We start from the raw sequence: 19,089 nt of genomic DNA on the forward strand, positions 1-19,089 counted from the left end.
AAATGTTTATTTAAAATCCTTATTTAGAGCTAATTGTATTTAGCTCCTTAGCCAGTAAAATATATACATTCATGTTTTCATGTAGTAGGCCCTCCATTATCTGTGGATTCTGCATGCATGGGCTAACTGCATTAAAAATATTTGGAAAGTTCTTGTTGCTGATGTTGTGCTATGCAGTTATAGGCCTGGATGGTTGTGTATACTAAATATGTAAAAATGTTTTGTCATTATTCCCTACACAATACATTATAACAACTATTGAGTATAACTATTTTATATAAGGGACTTAAGCATCTACAGGTTTTGGTGTTGTGGTGAGAGGTCCTGGAACCAATTCCCCACAGATATGGAGGGTCAACTTTCCTAGAAAATATTTTGTTTTACGTATTTTCCATTAAATATAATTAATGATCTAATCAATTACCAAAAGTACTTTATTTGTGAACAATGTGAAAAGTAATGATGCTAGCTTTGTACAGTTTTACTTTGTTTGCAAAGTCTTACAAATTCAAAGTGATAATATGTTCATTTTCTTAGTCTTTCCTTCCCAAAGGTTCAATTTTAAAAAGAATATTACTGCCGAAACCGGTTTGGCTCAGTGGATGGAGTGTCGGCCTGCGGACTGAAGGGTCCCGGGTTCGATTCCGGTCAAGGGCATGTACCTTGGTTGCGGGCACATCCCCAGCGGGGAGTGTGCAGGAGGCGGCTGATCGATGTTTCTCTCTCATCGATGTTTCTAACTCTCTATCTCTTTCCCTTCCTCTCTGGAAAAAATTAATAAAGTATATTTAAAAAAGAAAAAAAAAAGAATATTACTGCTTTAAAACTTCAACAGTCTGTGCTTATAATACTTTCAAATTTGTCTGTAAGAGTTTGGTGCTATAAAAAGAAGGGCGAGTGGCTGTGAGAGAGAAAGAACGGAAGAGAATATCCTCACAGTTAATATTGATAAAATTATGAAAATCAATGGGTACTATCACTTAATATATAAAAACTTCCTGGTGGTGATTAATTTTATGTAAGGTAAATGTCAGAAAAAAATCAGTAAAATTTGCTAGTTACTTTAAATCAACTTATATTTTAATTCAGAAATTTAAATACACACATTTGTAGCAACTATAAAAAATACACCTTGTTTTTTAAAAATGGCATTTTCAAGAAGGGAGTTTTAGCCAAAAGCAATAGCAAAATTTACATGATTACGGTAGGCTGAATCTTCACACAATATCCTTTAAACATCAGTAAGTAGAATTATCACACAACCCTCTCCTGCCATCAAATTATTTCAAACCTAATACTAGTCTAATGAACGAAAGTATAGAAATCTCTTTATGTCTCTGAACAGCATATGCTCAGAAAAGCATAAACACCACCTTCAATTCTTCAGCATCTTTCCCTGTAGCACACTCTTCTTTTAGCTTCTACAGCAATTACTTTGTTAAGTCAACTTAGGTCTAAAAAGTAAGGCTTTAGATGAATGGCCACTGGTGACTGACCTAATTGCTTATTCTTCATAATAGAAAATTTGGAAATACTGTTAAACTGGAAGGCATTTGGTATACGCACACCAGTCTTCAACATGTACTTAAATTTACTAAGCAAGGGGTGGACTCAGATTATCTTAATATTTAAAGCATTAAAACTGACATTCTTTTAGAAACAAAGGAAACCAAATAAAATTTGATGTTATCATAAAATGGTTTTGCTCTAGCTCTTTTCACATATTTTTTCCCCTTTATTAAATTATCAATACTTGAACTTACTCATCACTGAACTTCCTAATATAACTGGGAAGATATGACTTGAATGTTTTCTGTATAAAACTGTTTATGTAGTTGGATGCTAAAAGAGCACAGAAAAAAGTAATAGCAAAGATGTTTACATAACTCAATTTCTTAACCTCACCCATCCTACATCATAAACACTGACTCCCACATGCTCCTTGGGCTCATCTGAAGCACAGAACACAATATACAACTTGAATGAGTTCTCCATTCTCCTAAATATGGTACATAGTCAGTACCATTCTATATGCCACAGGGAATTAGGGCTTAATCTCTCCTGGAAACCCCGTTGAGGAAGGCTGCGATGGACACTAGCACAACTCTTCTTCCCCAACTCCTCTCCCCACAGTATCTATTTAATTCGTAGCCAACTTTGTCCTGTATTCATAACCACAGGAGATAATTGTTTGAAAACACCTAACTGCAAATATTTAAATCTTAAGCTTCCTCTTATATTTTTCTCTTCAGTACATACTTTTGTCAAGTTCAGTATAGAACAAGTCATGACTTTTTACTTATTTTCTATCCACAAACAACAAAAATCCTCAAAATTTTTCTGCAGATCTAGAATCCCGAATTCCTAAATAGTTTGCATAATATAAGATACGTATAAATTTTGGGTTATCCTATTCTTATGAACTAATGATGAAAGATGAATTGTTTTGCTCAAAAAGGAAGTGTGAATTTTGAAAACTTTTGCTGACTCTCAAAAGGATAAACAAGTGGTAAAAGATGGAAAGGTTTTTGTGATATGTGCTAACTGGAAAACTCTTAAGATTCGCTTACTAAGTCATAGGAAATAATTGAAGAGAATTTCATTCACACTAAATGGAACTCTATTATCATACAAAGTAATTTGAAACAAGATTATTTTTCTTGCTAACACGGTGGAGCAACAGTTTGTTTAGCTTCTTCTGTGACTTGACCTTTTTCCTCTTAAGACAATGGTGACAAAGATTCTAAAACAAGAAACCTCTTAATCAGTTAAAAAACCAATCCCAACATATTATCATACTACACTATACTGTAGATCATGGGTTAGCAAACTTGTTCTGTAAAGAATTAGACAGTAAAAATTTTAGGCTTTGCAAACTAGTTTTTGAAGCAACTCCTTAACTCTGTCACTGTTGCACAAAAGCAGCCATAAACAACAGATAAATTAATGAGTATGGCTGTATTTCATACTCATTCATTATTTATGAACATTGAACATATTAATTTTCATGTGTCTTGAAATATTCTTTTTTTAAAATGGCCAACACCATTCTTAGCTCATAGGCCATGAAAAGCAGGCAGTGGGATGGGTTGGCCCATGGGCAGAGTTAGCTGTCCCTTATATAGTCTTTTATCTTATATAAAATGTTTTAAAATTACAGGTTGGAAGTCTAAAGACTTTGGAAACTTGTTTCTGGATCTCTCATTTTAAAACTTACCAGACAAGTTCTCTCTGGATAAATATACTCACATGAGAGAGAAAAAATAATTCAGAATATAAATCCCTACTTAAAAAAAAAAAAAAAAAGACAGAAAGAAGCTGTAAAACAAATGTTTTACTTTAAACAGATAATTAGGAAACAAAAATTGTATTCTATGAAAAATAAAACAATATGTATTGATTTAGTATATACTTCCTAGTTTTTTTTTACTTTAGGAAAAAAGACAATGAAGAAAAGGTTCACAAATCTCTCCATCTTTTGTACAAAAAATTACAACTGAAACCAGCAAGCCCTTGCCTGTAGAACCATCAGCTCTGAATATAAAGTACACCTAGGGATTGGAGCTTACCTAAATGAGCTCTGGGTGCTCTTTAAAAAATGCACAATTAATCACAGAACACTCTGGCTCTACAACTTGGGACACTTCTGAATAGGAAACCCCTGCCTCCATAATATAAGGAAACAAGAATACTCTTTCCACAATCATCAAATATTATAAAAAAACTTCACAGTCTGACTCACCTTTATCAAAGGTAAAATGTTACTGATACATTTCATGATTATTTTGATCCTCAGTAGTTGCTAAACACAAAATAAATTTTGGATGAACTTTTCTATGTTTGAGTTTTCCAAAGCAAGATACCAATACAAAATGTACTGAACTGGCAGAAGTCCATGGGCTAGAGAAAAAAGAATTATAAAATGTTGACCAGCTTTATCCTTTTAATTTTATAACAGTTTCAGATACTGAGACCTAATTGGTTTCTTTTGTCTATCCATTATGGACATAACTCAATCTTCTATTTAATATTCCTCAGTGCTTTTTGACTGGGGCTTCACTTTGCGACGAAGAAGATCTTCACGTCCAACTTCAACCATTTGTTCCTCCCAAGATTTTATTTCACTGTAATAACGAGCTTTATCATCTTCAGCAAGTTGAATATATACCTGAGAAAAAGTGTAATTGTTAAAATGATTTCTTCAGAAGAATCTTCGCCAATAATTTCTGAAATGCTTCCATATATACTATAAAAATTACCTTCTTCTTCTACATGTGTAAAGGGGGACTGGAGAAGGAATGTTTTTGTGAGATAAGGTAAGAGATAAAGATTTGTGTTAATTAAATTGTTACAATTTTAGGGCTTGAGCTGTGAGGAAGGAGCAGAGGCACAGTGTGACTGTCACTGCATACACTGGACACTGAATTTGGTGGGACATTGTTTTAAATATCAATTTTATTTGCAGTTAAAAACTACCAAAAGAAAAAAGCCAAATTGATTCTAGGAATATGAAATTATTTAAAAATACTTTAACTGTATTGTAAGTAATATAAGGTTGTTTTCACATGAATCAAGCCTTGCCCTAATACAGCGGTTCTCAACCTGTGGGTTGTGACCATCAGAAAACACATATAGCATATCAGATATTTACATTACGATTCATAACAGTAGCAAAATTACAGTAATGAAGTAGCAGCAAAAATAATTTTATGGTTGGGGATCACCACAACATGAGGAACTGTATTAAAGGGTCGCGGCATTAGCAAGGTTGAGAACCACTGCTTTAATACATTCTCTCACAGATATTCTAACTAGATATTTGAGACTAAAACCATACTTACTTGCTTTTCAGCACTGGAGAGATTTTTCCAGCTTTCATGTATAGATTTCAGCCTTACCTGTAAAACAACATATGTTTAAATAGCAGATCCAGGGACTTAAGTGATTAAAGAAAAATATTTTTTTATTACTCATTTCAAAAAAACTCATAGATACTAAAAATCATCATTTTTACATCATTTTATCATACTCAGATATTAATGCCTCATCAATTCTTAATATCTTCTTTCTAAATTAAACTTAAAATATACAAAATGACTGGAATAAAGATACTTATCTTTTTTACTGAGATATAATTTTCATATAACATTGTATTAGTTTCAGGTGTACAACATGATTCAATGTTTGTATATATTCTAAAATGATCAACACAGTAAGTCGCTAACATTTGTCACCATAATTTTTTTCTTCTTATGAGAACTTTTAAGGTCTACTCTCTGAGCAACTATCAAATTTATTAACTCTAGTCACCATGCAGTACATTGCATCTCCAAGACTTTTTTATAAGTGGAAGTTTGTACCTTCTAACCACCTTTACCCATCTCATCCACCCCCATGCCTGGCAATCACCAATCTGTTTCCTTATCTATGAGCTCAGTTATTTTATTTAGATTCCACATATAAGTGAGATCATATGGTATTTGTCTTTCTGTGGTCTGATTTATTTCATCCTACATAAGAAAAGCCCAATATGCTAAGTGTCTGGTTGACCTGTTCAACCAATCAAAGCATAATATGCTAATGATATTCTAAGGCCACTAAACTGCTCACTATGAGTGCACTGACCACCAGGAGGCAGACAGTCCATCAGTCGACCAGTTGCTATGACGTGCACTGACCACCAGGGGGCAGACGCTCCAACTGCTAGATTAGCTTGCTGCTGGGGTCTGGCCAATCGGGACTGAGCAAGATGGTCCAGACATGCATGCCCTGGAGCCCTCCCACGATCCCTCCCCAACTGGCCAACCTCCCGCATCCCTCCCCGGCCCTGACTGCGCACCAGTGGAGTCCCTCAGTCTGGCCTGCGCCCTCTCGCAATCCAGGATCCCTCGGGGGATGTCAGAGAGCCGGTTTCAGCCCAATCCCACAGGCCAGGACTAGGGACTCCACTGGTGCATGAATTTGCACACTGGGTCTCTAGTTTAGTATAATGCTTTCAGGATCAATCCATGTTGTTGCAAATGGCAAGATTTATTTCTTTTTTTTTTTATGGCTAAATTACTTCAGTTTCTTTATCCATTCATCTAATGAACATTTAGATTGCTTCCACATCTTGGCTGTTGTAAATCTCGCTGCAATGAACATGGGGGTTCAGATATCTTTTCAAGTTAGTGCTTTCTTTTTTCATTGGATACATACCCAGAAGTAATATTGCTGGACATATGATATTTCTAATTTTAAGTTTTTCAGGAACTCGTTTGTCTTCCATAGAGGGCTGCAGCAACTCACATTCCCACCAACTATGCACAAGGGCTTCCTTTTCTCCATATCCACACAACACATTACTTTTATCTTTGACAGCAGTCATTCCAACAGGTGTGAGGTGAACTGTGGTTTTGATTTGCAATTCCTTGGTAATTAGTGATGTTGAACATCTTTTTCATATACCTGTTAGCCATCTTTATGTTTTCCTTGGAAAGATGTCTATTCAGATCCTTTGCCCGTTTTTAATCAGATTTTTTTTTTTTTTGCTGAGTTGAATTCTTTATATATTTTGCATGTTAACCACTTATCAGATATATAATATGCAAATACAATAGAACCCACCTACATAAGCACCTACGTCACTCACGTGGAGCACATACACAGCAGTAATGAAATGAAACGGTAAAAAATTTAAAAGATAACAATTCCTGACCTTTACTTGTGGTAAATAAGTAATAAAAAACATAAAGCACATATGTACATATGTCAAAATGATGGCATATTTCTTTTTATAAATAAATGGGAGATGGCGACGTAACCACAAAATGACATACATCGAGTCTGACGTAACCCGAGGACTGCCTGTATTTACTCCCATTTGATAGATTGCTTTGCATTTTGTTGATGATTTCCTTTACTGTGCAGATAAAATTTATCTTTTTTTTTAATTCAGAAATACTAATATTCAAGTATATTATGTTGTAGTCTAACTTCTTGTAACTTAATGTTTTGTTCTAAAATGGGTGCCAAAGTGTTTAGGTGTAGTCAAAAGAACAATACAACACGTCTTCAATTCTACTTAGCTAACTTTAATTAAGTGACTCAGAAAAAAAGACCTATTACCTCCCTTAGGCTTGGTTCTTCTATAAAATAAAGGGATACAGGGACCCCATGGCTGGAAGAGAGGCAGAGACGAGTCAGAGTCAGTGCACATCACGCAGCCTATGCTATTGCTCCCAGAGCTCAGAGAATAAAGGGAAGGTGGGTGGGTGGCAAATGAGGGGCAGAAGAAGGGGAATGTGAAGGAGAGAGGGCCATTATTTCTGAGCAGAACTTTGAATGAATTTTATTTTCCTACTGACAACAACAGAGGTAACCTGCCCTGACCAGTTTGGCTCAGTGGATAGAGAGTCAGCCTGCGGACTGAAGGGTCCCAGGTTCGATTCCGGTCAGGGGCATGTGCCTTGGTTGTGGGCACATCCCCAGGGGGGGTGTGTAGGAGGCAGCTGATCGATGTTTCTAGCTCTCTATCCCTCTCCCTTTCCCTATGTAAAAAATCAATAAAATGTATTTAACAAAAATAAAAAATAAAACAAACAAAAAAAAAACAGAGGTACCAGATAGTACCTCAGACTACATAACCATTATGTTTTAAACATTTTTAACTGATCTTCATAAACATTTCTAATATTCAGGGACAGTTAATCATTAAATAACTGCTCTGACTCTTAGATTTGGAAGGAATTACTTTAATGCTTTTAATATTTTCATAATCTTTTTCTTTTAAAAATTTTTTAAAGTTATATATATTTTATTAATTCTCACCCAAGGATATTTTTCCATTGAGTTTTAGAGAAAGTGGAAGGGAGGGGGAGATACAGAGAGAAAGGAACATCAATGTGAGAGAGACACATCGATCCGTTGCCTCCCCCATGAGTCCGGATCAAGCCTGCAACAGAGGTATGAGTCCTTGACCAGAATCGAACCCGGGACCCTTCTGTCCATGGGCACTCTATCCACTGAGCCAAACTGGCTAGGGATATATATAAATTTTTTTTAATTGATTTCAGAGAGGAAAGGAGAGGGAGAAAGAGATAGATACATCAATGATGAGAGAGAATCATCAATCAGCTCCTCCTGCACGCTCCCTACTGGGATTCAAGCCCGCAACCCAGGCATATGCCCTTGACCATATCGAACCCTCCTAAACCCCATTAAATGAGCCCTTCCACTACGTAAGGACATACTGCGAAGGCACCAGCCAGGAACCAGGAAGAGGGTCCTCATCAGTAGGCAACTGTGATGGCACCCTGACCTTGGATTTCCCAGTCTCCAAAACTGTGAGCAATAAATTTGTTATCTACACTAATAAAAGAGAAACATGCAAACTGGTGTTACTCCGCTAAGCCCACCAGCCAATCAGAGTGACTATGCAAATTAACCCAACAAAGATGGCGGTTAATTTGCATACACAGGCACGGAGCAAAGACTGAAGGCTCCGGCTGGAGTGAAGACTGAAGACTGAAGAGGCTTGGCTTCTCCGCTGCGGGCGGAGGGGAGAAGCCAAGCCTCACTGAGGCGGGAGGGGAGAAGCCAAGCCTTGCTGCAGCCGGACCAAACGCCTGGGTCCCAGGTGCCGGAGGAAAACCGGTGCCAGCAGCCAGGGGAAGGAAGGCCTATTGCGTGAATCTTCGTGCAACGGGCCTCTAGTTTTAAAATAAAAAGCATTAAACGAATAAACAAAAACATTTAAGGCATAAACCCACACAGACAAAGAAAACAGGAGAGAGCACTATCAACACAAAAATTTGGAAGCTGAAAAGCAGATGCAGCCATGGTTCCTGGCTTACCTAACTCATGAAAGCTATTCCCAAACCAGCAGTGGGGAAGCCAAAAATGCAAAGTGTTTTACAACGTAGAATTCTGAGGTAGCTCAGGAACTGGCAGCACCAGAAAGGTATAAAATAGAGGTACAGTGAGGAGGCCTGATAGAAAGTGCTTATAAAAAGGTTAAATTCCCACTACGGGCAGATTCTAGGACATTTATCCTCTCACAACAGTACAATATGAGTTACTCAGTGGATACCAGGTGTAGTGGGGGAGGTGATGCCATGCTGGAAACAGGGAGATTACATGAAAATGTATACTGTATCCCAAAAAGAAGGGCAAAAAGGGCTAAGAAATACAGAGAAGACAAGAAAATTAGAGTATCAATTCAGAAGATGCTAAACAAACAGTAAAAGTTTTAGAATCAGAACAGAGAAAAAAACAAAAACAAAACAGATATTCAAAAGACCAATAATCAAAATGGCTTTATACTTCTCAAAAGCAATACAGAAGTTATAAAAGGAGTATTTTTTTTTAAGTTTTCAAAGAACATAAAACAATTCTATGCCCAAACTATCAAATGTGAAAATATAGACATTTTCAGACATGCAAGAACTCTAAAAACTAATCTCCCATGTATCGTCACTGGGGAAGACTCTATAACAGAATCAGTAAACCTAGAAAGACAATGATAGAAGAAGCAAAAGCACCACTAACATTTCCTGTCTAATTATTTCTAAAACTAAAATAAACATTTAAAAAATAAATGCAGATCTATTTACCTGTGATGAACTATTCTTAGCTCCCTGGAAGCATTCAGATATAAAAATGTTATAAGCTGAGCGAGGTCTTTTTGGTTTTCCAAGCAGTGTTAACTCCTGAGAAGTGAAAATGGAAGAGTTAGATACAGTTTTAACATCTCTGAGACTTAATTTTACTTACAGAAACTGTATTCACTACTATGCATTATGCAGAATGTTCTTGAATGTGAATGTTCTGATTCTTATATAAAGTATGCTATTATTCCCTCGTGAGGTCAGAATTTGATAGCATTATTTTGAAAAACATAATAGATTTTGAGTTATTTTCCCTACATTTCCTTTACATATTATTTTCATGGTCTCCATGAACTGACTAACTGAGCACCTATGTACAAATCTTTTTTAAAAAATAAGACAATCTCAGTTTCATTCTTACAGGGCACTACCATTTCCTTGGCCAAACTACTACATGCTTCCACCACAGCTTGTGAACACTAGACTATCTGTTTAATCATCTCTCATTTCATTTCCTTCCCTGCATGTCTCTCAATCTTTAACCCCCAAAGATGGGCTAAGAGAGAAACATGGATGTGAGAGAGACACATGGATCAGCAGCCTCCCAAACACACCCCGACCAGGCTGGGAACGAATCTGCAACCCAGGCCCATGATCACATTTAAATATGATATTGGGAGATGTGGGAGAAACTGTGACTACTATAGAAATTGATGAAGAAATATATGAAGAGATATATAAATCAACAAAACGGAATATTCCAATGCTTTTTGTCCGGGGAGATGGTGTTGTGCTAGTTGCCCCTCCATTGAGAGTTGGCTGAAACAAAGAATGTATCCTGTGTGGAAATTAGGACTTTATATGATTGTGTCTTTAAAGATAGAAGATATTCAAAGAGAAACCTGTATAATTTTTGATATTAAGACATGACCAAAGATTCTTCTGCTCCTGAAATGAGTTTATTTGTACATAACTCATAAATTCTTAAGCTAAGTGGCATTTTTATGTTTCTCCAACCCTTCCAATAAATGTGCTCATCAAAACGCAAAAAAAAAAAAAAAGAAAGAAAGAAAAGAGATGGGCTAAATTCTTTTTACTCAGTATCTAAAGTAGAGGAAGAAGCCCAGCAGACATGGTTGAGCATTGACCTATGAACCAGGAGGTCATGGTTCAATTCAGCTAATGGGCTTGATCCCTGCCTGGTGTGGGGCATGCAGGAGGCAGCCAATCAATGATTCTCTCTCATCACTGATGTTTCTATCTTTCTCTCCCTCTCTCTTCCTCTCTAAAAATCAATAAAAATATATTCTAGAAAGCAAAAACACTGTAGCTGAAATAAAGGATGCCTCTGATGTGCTTATTGGACTGGACATAGCTGATGAAAGAATCTGAGCTACAAGACATATTAACAGAATCCTTGAAAACCCAAAAATAAAGAGAACAAAGATGAGGAGGTTAAAAAACCCAGACCACTCAGGACTATGGGACAACTAAAACAGGTGTAACAAAAACATAATGGGAATGCCAGAAGAGAGAAAGGAAGACAAGCAATATCTGAAAGGGAAACGCTTTCTGTCTAATCCCCATTCGGGTGTTCTCCACGCAGCACTGGCTGCATGCATTAAGAAGAAAGGGAGAGTAAACTTTAGTACTCAGCCCTCCAAATACCGTCCCTAAGGCAGAGGCTGTATTTCTCACTACTGGTACTTTACTCAATCCTTTTACTAACTGGATCAGCAACCTTAGATTACTGACCTGAAATTGGCTGAGTCCTAAGGGGGACTTAAAACATTAGGATCAGGAATACATATCTTGGCATCTGACATTAAAGGTTCTAACCTACTTTTTCAGAGAAATAGTTTTAATTCTGATGAACATTTTCTATACTATATGAACTAGATAGCAAGCTGACTGCTTCATACCTAATTCTGGTTTAATACAAAAATGTCTAATTTTCAAACGATGGAATTTATGTGGATTAATACTTAAATTAGGAAACACAAAATTTGAACCATATGGGTTTTTTGGGTTTGTTTTTTTTTACTGATTTGAGAGAGAAAGAAACATTGATTTGTTGTTCCACTTATTTTATGCATTCACTGGCTGTTTCTTATTTCAATTCCCAGTCAATGTGCCCTGACCGGGAATTGAACCCATAACCTTGGTGTATCAGGACAATGTTCTAGCCAACTGAGCTATCCGGCCAGGGCCCTATGTAGAGTTTCTAATGAGGAAAAATAGTATTTCATCTTAAAGGGACTTATTTGATTAGCTACAATAGGCACTTTTCCCTGACGTGCTAATAAATTTAGTCTATTCAGCAATATATAGAATCACATTTACTATTACCTTTAGAACAATTCAAATCAGTAGGCTATTCTAGACAAAACTCAGAAACAAAGGTTTTTACTATCCAAGATTTGGCTGTTCCTATAGCTTTCATGCCAGTCCTAACTATGTATTTTAAAATCAGATACATCCCGAAGTGGCAACAAGAGTTTCCAAGACAGACTCAATGACAATGGTCCTAGTGGTGGAAGAGGATGATCCCACTGTTCCTAATTAGAGTGCACCTGACATTCTACCATATAGTACCACACACAGCATCAAAGTAAGAGAAAGCGCCCTATATTCATGTAGTTATGTAAATTTCAGTTCTTTGTTTTTTTGTTGTTTTTTTTTTAAATATATTTTATTGATTTCTTACAGAGAGGAAGGGAGAGAGATAGAGAGTTAGAAACATCGATGAGAGAGAAACATCGATCAGCTGCTTCCTGCACACCCCCTACTGGGGATGCGCCCGCAACCTAGGTACATGCCCTTGACCGGAATCGAACCTGGGACCTTTCAGTCCGCAAGCCGACGCTCTATCCACTGAGCCAAACCGGTTTCGGCCAGTTCTTTGTTAAAGGAAAAAAATAGAAATATTTTTTTCTATGATACTCACTCTCTTTTTTAATATCGATTTCTTTTTTAAACGTTTTTGCATCATTTCTTTTTCCAAAGACACTTTCTGACTTGGAGTAAGCTGTTCTTGAATTCTGTTTAGCTCTTCTTTGTATGCCTGCCAGTCTGCCTTGTAAGCATCTTCATATATCTATAAATAAATAAAAACAGTAAGTCAATAAACTGTTGCTACCAAGGAAAGACAACTTGCATGACTTCAGATAAAGACAGACTGAACCATCATGTGGAAAATGTGCTCTGAGATCACATTATATGGACCAAAATCATGGCTTTTTCATCATATACATGCTAACCAACTTGAGAGTTTAGCAAGTAGTCTTCAATTTCACATTACTGCCAACCCTTCATCACCACCCCACGCATCCATATTATCATCATTTATGTAGATCAGAAGGTATGAAGTTCCTTTGTATATAATAGATATTTAAAAATCAAACAACAACAAAAACATCATCTCTGGGTCATTTGGTCCTTTAAAGGGCATGACACCTGCAGAATAACTGGCCAGCAATGTTGAAAACCTACATGCTTACCTTTTTCTCTGATTCAGGAAGTTCCCTCCATATCTCCGCGATTTTTTTAATTAGTTCTGAATTTTTCGCTTCTATGGATTGGAATGAGAAAAGATGTCACAACTTTATGTCTCATGAATAACTCCTAAAGATTTCCAGGAAATCATAACACATCAGCTCTAAAAGTAAGTTTTATTAGACAACTCTATACCACACACAACTTAATACAATGATTTAGCTTTTCTTTAACCAATTTAAATAACTTTAACCCTAGCCAGTTTGGCTCAGTGGATAAAGCATTGACGCAAGGACTGAAGGGTCTCGGGTTCGATTCTGGTCAAGGGCAATACCTCAGTTGCAGACTAGATCCCCATCCCTGACTCTAGGTCGGTGCACCTGCAGGAGGCAAACAATTGATGTTCTCTATGTCTCTCGCCTTTCCTTCCACTCTTAAAAATCAATGGAAAAATATCCTCAGGTTAAGAATAACAATAAATAAATAAATATATAACTTTAGTGCTTTATCCAAATTGTTAAAGTCTTTTATCTAATAGCCAAGGAGTATATCAGATATCACCAAAACAGTACTCAGAACTTGATTGCTAGTTTAAGCAGTACAGTAATCAATTTCTTCACGTTCTTTACTTCATATTTCAGTCAAACATTTTTTTCGAGCCTTTTAGGAATTAAGTTCATAACATCTGAGTAAAGAACAAAATACAGTCTTGATTCATATACCACCATCTTGGATTTGAATTACAGAAATACCAGTTGCAAACAAGCTAAACTTTTCTAAAATCAAGTCATTATTCCCCATGTCCTTCCTCATCTTAACTAAAAAGGGTAGAAATACTTTAACAAACCACTTACATTTTAAAAAGGTGTGAGCCCTTAATTATGTCTCATAAACCAATTCTTTATGAGAATTTTTATTATATCTCATTTGATTTTCAGAAGTGCCCTGTGATGTATTGTTTGTGAATGGGCTTTAGAAATCATAAGCAAAAGTTAGCTATTATTAATTTAGTTATTATCCTGACACTACAACCTCAAATGAAGGCCCTATAGCCTTTCTAGGGAGTCGTCAAACATCCAACCTGGAAATCTTTCAGCACAAAAGCTCTTGCGTTAGCAGTGATTTGTATAGACCTTTACAGTTTACAGAACACTTCCACAGAAGTTATTTCATTGTCACTCCCATTAAAAATTCCCTGTGGCAGAAGGGACTAGGCAAGAGATAAAATGATTCATGGTGGTCCTCTAAGCCAATGGCAACTAGGCCCCAAATTAAGCTTTTTCATAACTTCTTCCCTAGTTGCTTTGTATTCTACATGCTGCTATTTTTAAAATATCTTTCATTAGTTCTCTTTTTAAAAAATATTTTTTTATTGATTTCAGAGAGGAAGAGAGAGGGAGAGAGAGATACAAACATCAATGATGAGAATAGGCTGCCAAAATTCTGGCATGTGCCCTTAACCAAAATCGAACCCGGGACCCTTCAGTCCGCAGCCTGATGCTCTATTCACTAAGCCAAACCAGCTATGGCATTAGTTCTCAATTATATTTAAAACATTTCTGCCCTGCTGGTTTGGCTCAGTGGATAGAGCGTAGGCCATGGGACTCAAAGGTCGTGGGTTCAATTCTGGTCAAGGGCACAGACCTAGGTTGCAGCCTCCATCCTGGCCCTGGTTGGGGGCGTGTGGGAGGCAACCAACCAATGTGTCTCTGATCTTCCTCTCTCTCTGTCTCTTCCCCCTCCCTTCCACTCTCCCTAAAAAACAACAACAACAACAAATCAATGGAAAAATATCTTCAGGTGAGGATTAAGAACAAAAACATTTCTACTCGGTGAAAAATATGTTAGACCTGCTATTTCACAGACCCTCAAATAGAAGGTTATGTTCCTGCAGTCAAGGGATGGTTGGCAGTGTACATCAAGTTTACGGCTTAACTGCTCAGTGAGCGCTTTATTGCATCAGAGAAGGGCACCAGCCCCCCAACTCCTTACCTGGGTTCCGAGCTTTATATATGGCTAGCTGTTCTTTAGAAAATCGAACGTAAGAAGTCATTGGCTTCTTTGGATAACTACTCAACGTGGATGAAAACCATCTGGGTATATACACAAATCTGCATGTAAGTAAAAAAAGGAAAGAACCAATGTCAAGGACTTAAGCGCCAATCATATTCACATGTGTATCAGTCAATAGGCCCCAAATACGAGGTGATCAAAATGCTATGTATCTGACACCTTTGACAAGACCCCGAGAGCTAGTGACACTGACAATCGTGCCCTAACCAGAGGGAAGAGCCTGCAAAACTGAAGCCCCCCACCCCCCACCACCCAACCCCAAGGGCAGAGAGTGCAGAAAACATGTACTTCAGCTCCGGGGCCCCGCCTCCTCAATGCCTAGAAGAAGGCGGGAGACTGTCGGCGCGACTTTACAAAGAGCGGCCCGGGAACCAGGTGCTCCGCCGGGGAGCCAGGTGCGCGGAGGCCGCATGGAGGGGGAGGGCGCCGGAAGCAAGGCGCGGGGTACTCCTCCTGGAGTCAGGCCTGCAAAGGCACCCTTCCCTTGGCAAGGTCGAGGTCTGAACCACAGGGTCTGAGCGTCCCTGACCTCTGGGAGGGACAGAAGGTGGGAGACACCGTCTACATCCCGGCCCCAGGGCGTCGGGCGCCCCGCCGCCGGGTCCAGGCGAGGGTCCTACCTGAAGGGTGCGCACAGCCGAGTCCCGCAGTCCGCGCAGAGCTCTGCTCCGGACTTCCCCAGGGCGCTCAGCACTCCCCACACGCCCCGAAGAAGCGGCATGGCACCCCACGAGGTCGTGGCCGGACCCCAAGCTCGCAGAGCGCCCTGGCACAGCAGAGCCACCCCAACAAAGGCAACCCGCGTCCAACCTTCCCAGCTTGTTATCGAACCCGGACTCGCGAGGCACTATGGGAAGTTTACTCCGGTTGGTAGGTAGGGGACGGGGTGAGGCATCGGCGCAGGCGCCGTAGTGACTTCCGCCGGGGGGCGGGGCTCCAGGAAAGGGGGCGGTGCCCGGGAGCGGAGTGGGGAAGCCGCAGCCCGGCGCGCCTGCCGGGGGCCTCGCCTCTAAGGGGCGCCGCTGAACCGCCTCGGCCCCGGCCCCCGCCTCCGCAGTCGGCTCCGCAGCCGGGCCAGGAGGTGGTGGAGCGACGGCGGCGGCCTCACCCGGACTGGGCACCGCCGTGCGGCCGCCAGCGCCTGCCTAGGCTCGTGCGTAACAGACGGCTCTGCCCAGACGGCACGGCCTGCGCCCACGCTGCTCTGAGGTCAGATGGGCAGGCGAAGAGCGCCCTGCAGAGCCGCTCGGGGCCAGCAGGTGCCAAAAGTGCCGCCGAGGAGTGGAGGGGAGCATGTTTTCAAACCTAAAAATGCGTGCTTCCGGACCGGACCGAAGCGCCTGACTCAGTGTGGTGCCCATGAATCTGCGTTTCGTTTTGAAGATTATGATTTATTGACCTTAGAAAGTCGGGGGAGAGGGGCATCGATGGGAGAGAGAAACACCGAATGGTTGCCTCCCGTTCACCCCGGGGATGGAGCCCGCGTCGTAGGCGTGTGCCCTGGGCCGAACAGGCAGCCTCTGGTGCAGGGGAACCGCTCCAGCCCACGGAGCCACATCTGCCAGGGCCGAATCTGCGTTTTTAACCCGCACCTCAGGGTTTGACAAGTTCTGGTGCAGTGGTCGCGGGACCACATTTGAAGCCCCCGCTGGTCTAGACCGGCGTCCCATCTACTGCGGCTAACGCTGACCTAGTCCTCCAGCCTGGCAGGCCACCTGCTGACTCTGGGGAGGCGGCTGGCCAGTTGGCTGACGGAAGATGCGAGTTCTAGCCCCAGCATTGACTCTTGATCCAGGAGTGCCGCACCCCTGCTCTGAGATTCAGGTCCCCCCACTGCAGATGAGGATCTGTACTAGGTCAGTTTTCCCAACCAAAGCCCTGAGAACTTGGGACAAGGACACTTGGGGATTTTGATGGATGTGCTGTACGATTTCCTGTATAGGCAATGGCATGAAAAAGACTGGGAGGACCTAACTAAAGATATCCAGGGATCCTTACAGCTTTTACTTTATAGTTACTTCGAAGGCAGCCATCTCCTGAGACAGCCTGTCTTTCCTCTAGTGGGTAGCTGCAATGGTTAGGAAATTCTTACCTGTGTGATGCTGAGCTGAGAGCCTGCTTCCTTTCCGTGTTAGCTTTGAAACGTTGGCCCTTTGGTGCTACAAAGAACTAAGCTCACTACTTCTTTTAAGTGGTGAGGAGCTCACAGCTCCCCTTTTCATATTCTCAGGGTTGAAAGGGACCTTCTAGAATGGATCATCTCTTTTCAAACCTCCCATCCTGTCGTTAAAGAAAGCCCCCCCCCCCTCCTGAGTACACACTATTTACAAGGCCCCAAACATACATAAAAGACACAGCATTTCCCTGCTCCCAGTAGGATTTAGGGGCAGAGGAAAAGAAACACACAATTACAACCTAGTGCCAAGAGAGAAGTATGTATAGAATTCCTTACAATTACATTTTTGGAAATAATTTGTTTTCTCTAGTTTTAGAATGTTTTTGCTCTTTCAGATGTTTTATATAAGTTAATCTTTTGGATTATAAAATATTTCATTTTAAAGTGTCATTTTGATAAATCTTGTAAAGATCTTATAAATCTGATTTATCACATGCCTGTTTTTATCAAATACCAATATTCTTAAAAGTACATTACAGTGATTTTATTCCAAATGCAGTATTTACAAAGAAAATATAATTCTGCCTACTTTCTCAGTCTTTGAACAAAAAGATATATGGTTTCATTTATATCAGCGGTTCTCAACCTCTGGGTCGCAACCCCTTTGGGGGTTGAACGACCCTTTCACAGGGTTCGCCTAAGACCATCGGAAAACACGTATATAATTACATATTGTTTTTGTGATTAATCACTATGCGTTAATTATATTCAATTTGTAACAATGAAATTGGGGGTCACCACAACATGAGGAACTGTATTAGAGGGTCGTGGCATTAGGAAGGTTGAGAACCACTGATTTATATTTACTTTATAAAACATGAAAACTTACCACAGCCCTTCCCAGGGTCTGTCCCTTTATTTTGTGTTAAAAATTCATCTACTTCAGTGACTTCAACTATCAGTTATATATGCTCATGTTCCCCATATTTTTAAAATATATTTTTTTATTGATTTCAGAGAGGAAGGGAGAGAGAAACATCAATGATGAGAGAATCACTGATCGGCTGCCTCCTTCACACCCCCTACTGGGGATGAAGTCTGCAACACAGGCACATGCCCTTATCTGGAATTGAACTATGCCCTCCTGGTACACAGGTTGATGCTCAGTCACTGAGCCACACCAGCCGGGCCATGATTCCCATATTTTATATAGACCTCTCCTTTTAGTCCCATCTATACTAATAAAAGGGTAATATGCTAATTAGACCAGGTCTACCGGACATCTTCCAGTCTACCGGACATCTTCCGGTCGTCCTGTCTTCCTTCTGGACAAAGCCACGGTGGTGGGGGCCAAGGCAGAGGTGGTTAGGGGCGATCAGGCCAGCAGAGGAGGGTAGTTAGGGGTGATCAGGCAGGCAGGCAGAGGGGTTAGGGGCGATTAGGCAGGCAGGCAGGTGAGCACTTAGGAGCCAGTGGTCCTGGATTGTGAGAGGGATCCCGGATTGGAGAGGGTGCAGGCTGGGCTGAGGAATGCCCGTCCGCCGCCCCCGCACGAATATCATGCACCAGGCCTCTAGTATCTATATAACCACTATCTTCCGGACATCTATACCATCATGTCCCACAGATACTTCTTTTTCCCTGAACAGAATTCACTTTCCTCTATCTTGAACTCCTTCTGTTAAGAGGTACCAGTATCATTTGACTCATCTTAGCCAATCTATATATATAAAAGGCTAATATGCTAAGTGTCCGACCATCCGACTGGTCGCTATGACGTGAACTGACCACCAGGGGGCAGACGCTCAATGCAGGAGC

The 19,089-nt window shown here is 40.1% G+C and overlaps 1 protein-coding gene across 2 annotated transcripts; it reads right to left on the reverse strand.

Annotated features, from left to right (window-relative positions):
• Window positions 1-1,058: 1,058 nt before the first annotated feature.
• On the reverse strand, window positions 1,059-16,019 carry TFAM (transcription factor A, mitochondrial). 2 transcript variants are annotated; one of them, XR_009448373.1, is made up of 8 exons: window positions 15,776-16,019; window positions 15,075-15,193; window positions 13,088-13,158; window positions 12,535-12,684; window positions 9,594-9,689; window positions 4,842-4,898; window positions 1,888-4,168; window positions 1,059-1,733 (listed from the first exon to the last, which is right to left on the reverse strand). XR_009448373.1 is itself a non-coding variant. In XM_059662681.1 (7 exons), exons 1-7 carry the CDS (start codon window positions 15,874-15,876, stop codon window positions 4,025-4,027), a joined length of 738 nt encoding a protein of 245 aa, XP_059518664.1. In that variant the 5' UTR covers window positions 15,877-16,019; the 3' UTR covers window positions 1,059-4,024. The 2 variants fall into 2 exon arrangements, 1 of the variants encoding a protein (XP_059518664.1); XM_059662681.1 differs by having other exon boundaries at window positions 1,059-4,168.
• Window positions 16,020-19,089: the final 3,070 nt, after the last annotated feature.

Source organism: Myotis daubentonii, chromosome 13 (assembly GCF_963259705.1).
Source record: "Myotis daubentonii chromosome 13, mMyoDau2.1, whole genome shotgun sequence".
Lineage (NCBI taxonomy): Eukaryota > Metazoa > Chordata > Mammalia > Chiroptera > Vespertilionidae > Myotis > Myotis daubentonii.